We start from the raw sequence: 5199 nt of genomic DNA on the forward strand, positions 1-5199 counted from the left end.
AGCATGACAGAGGCGCCCAATAGATGTTTTTACTGAATTGAATATTTAAATACAGTTCATTTTTCTCCTTAAAACAACAATCTAAATGTTCAGTTTTGGACCTTCAGAAAGTGACCGTATGCTATAAATTAAAAAAAAAAAATACACATAATTCATCACCAGGAAACTCAGCGTTTGGGTGTATAAAAAGTATGTGTATAACACACATATAAATACACATTTTTTTAACCCACAAATGGAATCCTGGTTCCTGCTTCAGCAACAGAGTCCTGGTGGCCTTCCCAGGAGGTACGCTAATGAAGTAGAATCTCCCTGCCACTACAGAGGGATATTAATGTCTAGAGTTCTGCAGGGACATGAAATGGGATTGGACAACCAAGAGATAAGGCATGCAGAAAAAACAGTCCCTAAGTATGTCACTCAAACCTAAAGATAGTTTATAGGGAGACTATTATTTGCAGATGCAGTGTGCCAGGCATATGATAGGCAATTAGTAAATGTTTGTTGAATCCTCAGTGTAGTTTTATGGCAGTTATTACACTTTGTACTTTCTTCCCAAGAGGCCCAGTGTTCCCAGACCATGTCAGATGAGGCATCCACATATCAAAAACTAGAAAATTTTATAATATTGCTATAACAAATCCCAGAAGAGCACTTAGATTTTTTTGCCGAAGTAAAATTAATCTCTACAGAAAATTCAGAATGCACAAGAGGTTGAAAAAATAACATTGAAAAAGCCATAAACCAGCCANTCTTATTTTCTCAAAAAACAGATATGTATTTTATGCTTTCAGATCTTCTGTGCATTTACATACATACATACCTGCATGCTTATATTTTCAAGTAGGTAGGATCAGCCTATGCATATTCTTTTATTTAATACATTTTGAAAATCTTAGTAGGTCAGAAGTAATTTTTTCTTAACAGCTGCATAGGATTTCATTTTACGGATAAAGTATATACTGTAATTCATTCAGCCATTCCCCTGTTGATGAATAGTTAGGTTTCTAATTTTCTGCCATTACTAACAGTGCTGCAGTGAACATTTGTGAGTATTTCTGTTGACCAGGTTCCTGGAAGGAATTTTAGCATGGTCAAAGGATATATGAACACGTATATATTTTTACATAGTTGAGATTATAAAGCAGCTGTGACTTGGTTTGCTTTAGAGTATGGCATTATGTAGTTCCTCATGTTATTAAATATTTGTATAATTTTAAAATTAAGTGTGTAATATTCTCTTAATAAAGTACCTTCTGAAGAATATGTAGCTCCATAAATCTTTGCCTGAAATTTCAGATCATCTCTTTAGGGCACATACTCTGAAGTGGACTTACTGTATCAAAAGGTGTGATACATGTTTCCAAGTTGCTTTCCAGAAATACTGTGTATACTTTTCACTCCTCAGGAATGTTTGCAGACCCTGAATATTACCACTGACTTATCCTCACTGTTTAATTTTCACTGTCTTGGTGGGTGAAAAATGTTGATTAATTCTGGCTTTAACTTGCATTTCTGATGATTGATGAGGTTTGAACATTTCCCAAACAACTCTCCTGTATCCTCACATCTCCCTGTGTTTAATCTGTTACCAAGTCCTGTCCACTGCTTTGAATGCATAGATCACCTCCCTCATCTCTTTTTTAAAAGTGCTGCTGTATTAGGTGAATCCCTTATGCCTCCAAGTGACTGGGGTTCTAACTGATCCTGCTAGTGCCACCCCAACCGCCTCTGTTTGAGTTCCACACTGTTGCCAGGGTGATCTGTTTGAAAGGGCTTTGGTGATGTCACTCCCCTTCCTTTCCCTCCCCTCACTCTCCTTTTTAAAACCTTTTGAAGGTCTTTCTTATTTGTCCATCAAATAATGCCTTTAAGATATGTTTTCTGCCTTCAGCCTTAATGTCTTGCCTGGCCTCATCCTATTTTTATGCTCCATCGTAACTTTTAAAATTCATTTATGGATCCATGAACTGGTTAGTCTGTTTTATTTAACAATTCTGTGCCAGCTGTTAGAATTGACCAAGCTGTGCCTGCTTTATGTATCTTTTTACACTGAACAGGATTCTGTCATAGCATGGATAATGTTTATTTGCCCTTTTGTCTTTAGTAAAGATATATAATGCCCCTGTAGGACCATAAAACCTTTCTGGGCTTACTAATTTTTGTATCCTGAAGCCAAGTACTGGATTTGGCAATTGAAAAATATAAAATGAATGTGTGAATTACCCATAATGTCTTTTTTCCATTTATCTCTTAGGCCTTAATATTTCCCCGATTTTATTAATTGGCATGAATTCTTTATATAATAAGGATATTCATGTATTGGTGTAAGTATCTTCTCAAAGTGTATTGTTTGTCTTTTCATTCTGTTTTATTTTACCTTTGATGTAATTAAGTTTTTCATTTTTATATAATCAGGTATAGCCATCTTGTATTTGTTCACATCTTCTAATATTGTTGCTGTTAATTCTTTATACCTTTTATTTTCTACTATGATGTTAATATATATAGAATGTAGAAAACTTAGAACATACAGAAATGCCCAAAGAAAATAGTTTTTTTAAATAAAAAGTTCCTATAATCCTACTGCCCAGAAAGAACCACTATTAATGGTATCCAACAAATAAATAGGTATCAAGTAAATAATCATTGGATGAATGAAATAACAATTTGGTGCATTCTTTTTATTTATACAAATGTTTTAGAAAAAAGTCTATCAGTGTAATTGAGTTTTATATTAGTTTGCTTTTTTCTCTTACTGTATTGTGAACATTTCTCCATGACAATAATCTTCTAATTTTTTTCAGCTACATCAAAATCATATTGAGCCAAGCTTGCCACCAAGATCCCAACAGTCACCATGATGCTGAGCACGGAAGGCAGGGAGGGGTTCGTGGTGAAGGTCAGGGGCCTACCCTGGTCCTGCTCAGCTGATGAAGTGATGCGCTTCTTCTCTGATTGTAAAATCCAAAATGGCACATCAGGTATTCGTTTCATCTACACCAGAGAAGGCAGACCAAGTGGTGAAGCATTTGTCGAACTTGAATCTGAAGATGAAGTGAAATTGGCTTTGAAGAAGGACAGAGAAACCATGGGACACAGATATGTTGAAGTATTCAAGTCCAACAGTGTTGAAATGGATTGGGTGTTGAAGCATACAGGTCCGAATAGTCCTGATACTGCCAACGATGGCTTCGTCCGGCTTAGAGGACTCCCATTTGGCTGTAGCAAGGAAGAGATTGTTCAGTTTTTTTCAGGGTTGGAAATTGTGCCAAATGGGATGACACTGCCGGTGGACTTTCAGGGGAGGAGCACAGGGGAGGCCTTTGTGCAGTTTGCTTCACAGGAGATAGCTGAAAAGGCCTTAAAGAAACACAAGGAAAGAATAGGGCACAGGTACATTGAAATTTTCAAGAGTAGCAGAGCTGAAGTCCGAACCCACTACGATCCCCCTCGAAAGCTCATGGCTATGCAGCGGCCAGGTCCCTATGATAGGCCGGGGGCTGGCAGAGGGTATAATAGCATTGGCAGAGGGGCTGGGTTTGAAAGGATGAGACGTGGTGCCTATGGTGGAGGGTATGGAGGCTATGATGACTATGGTGGCTATAATGATGGGTATGGCTTTGGGTCTGATAGATTTGGAAGAGACCTCAATTACTGTTTTTCAGGGATGTCTGATCATAGATATGGAGATGGTGGGTCCAGTTTCCAGAGCACCACAGGGCACTGTGTACACATGAGGGGATTACCTTACAGAGCCACTGAGAATGATATTTACAATTTTTTCTCACCTCTTAACCCTATGAGAGTGCACATTGAAATTGGACCCGATGGCCGAGTTACTGGTGAGGCAGATGTTGAATTTGCTACTCATGAAGATGCTGTAGCAGCTATGGCAAAAGACAAGGCTAATATGCAACACAGATATGTGGAGCTCTTCTTAAATTCTACCGCAGGAACGAGTGGGGGTGCTTATGATCACAGCTATGTAGAACTCTTTTTGAATTCTACAGCGGGGGCAAGTGGTGGTGCTTATGGTAGTCAAATGATGGGAGGGATGAGCTTATCCAACCAGTCTAGTTATGGGGGTCCTACTAGCCAACAGCTAAGTGGTGGCTATGGAGGTGGTTATGGTGGTCAGAGCAGTATGAGTGGATATGACCAAGTTCTGCAGGAAAACTCCAGTGACTATCAGTCAAACCTTGCTTAAGTAAAGAAGAAACACTAAACAGCTGTTATAGAAATAAAAGCTGTGCATTTATGGGAGTTGTAGAATGGGAGGGATGTCTAGCATATCCAGTGTGATTGGTAATTGGGAAATATTGATTCTGATCACTTTTGGACAGATCTTTCTTTCTTTTTCTTTCTTTCTTTTCTTTCTTTTTTTCTTTCTTTTTTTTAAGAAAACAAAAATTAAGTTTAACAGTTTTGCATTACAGGCTTGTGATTCATGCTTACTGTAAAGTGGAAGTCAAGGTTTTAAAACTTCAAGCTCAGTAATTTTGAACACTGAAGCATTCACCTAGGATGTAATAACAACGTTCAGTATTGACCATAACTGTTAAAAACAACTTTCAGCTTTCCTCAAGTTAGTTATGTTGTAGGAGTGTACCTAAGCAGTAAGCGTATTTAGGTTAAAGCAGTTTCACTTATGTTAAATGTTGCTCTTATACCACAATACACTGAAAATTTTGATGCATGTTGAGAAACATGCTTTTCTGTAAAATTCAAATATAGGAGCTGTGTCTACGATTCAAAGTGAAAACATTTGGCATGTTTGTTAATTCTAGCTTTTTGGTTTAATATGCTGTAAGGCACGTGAGTGTACACTTTTACTTTTTTTTTTTAAAGATCTGGGACAATTTTGAGATGTAATACCAATACTTTAGGAGTTTGGTCATGTTGTTTGTATGAGATTTTGAGGCTTTGATTTAAATCTTTCCTTGTATTGTGATTTCCATTAGATGTATTGTACTAAGTGAAACTTGTTAAATAAATCTTCCTTTTAAAAACTGGAAAAATCTTGTACAGCTTGATTAAAAAATTTTTTTTATTTAAATATTCTCTATACCCAAAGTGGGGCTTGAACTCATGGCCCCAATGTGAAGAGTCACATGGCCTCTGACTGAGCCAGCCGGGTGCCCCCAGCTTGATTTTTCTTTAATTCTCTATCATATGAAATTTTTCTTTTATATAAGT

General features: G+C 37.2%; 1 protein-coding gene across 2 annotated transcripts in view; it reads left to right on the top strand.

Moving 5' to 3' along the window:
* Positions 1-5021, top strand: part of HNRNPH2 (heterogeneous nuclear ribonucleoprotein H2) — a 6852-nt gene extending 1831 nt beyond the window's left edge. Inside the window, exons 1-2 of one of the 2 annotated variants that reach the window (XM_077776448.1) lie at positions 2265-2327; positions 2808-5021. In XM_077776448.1, coding sequence (XP_077632574.1) covers positions 2861-4210 — 1350 coding nt within the window. In that variant the 5' untranslated portion in view covers positions 2265-2327; positions 2808-2860 and the 3' untranslated portion in view covers positions 4211-5021. Of the gene's footprint in view, positions 1-2264; positions 2328-2807 lie in introns of those variants that run through there. The other variant, XM_077776446.1, reaches the window with a different exon arrangement.
* The last annotated feature ends 178 nt before the right edge of the window (positions 5022-5199 follow it).

The sequence above is a fragment of the Crocuta crocuta genome, unplaced genomic scaffold, assembly GCF_008692635.1.
Source record: "Crocuta crocuta isolate KB4526 unplaced genomic scaffold, BGI_CrCroc_1.0 scaffold1529, whole genome shotgun sequence".
In the NCBI taxonomy this organism is placed as follows: domain Eukaryota; kingdom Metazoa; phylum Chordata; class Mammalia; order Carnivora; family Hyaenidae; genus Crocuta; species Crocuta crocuta.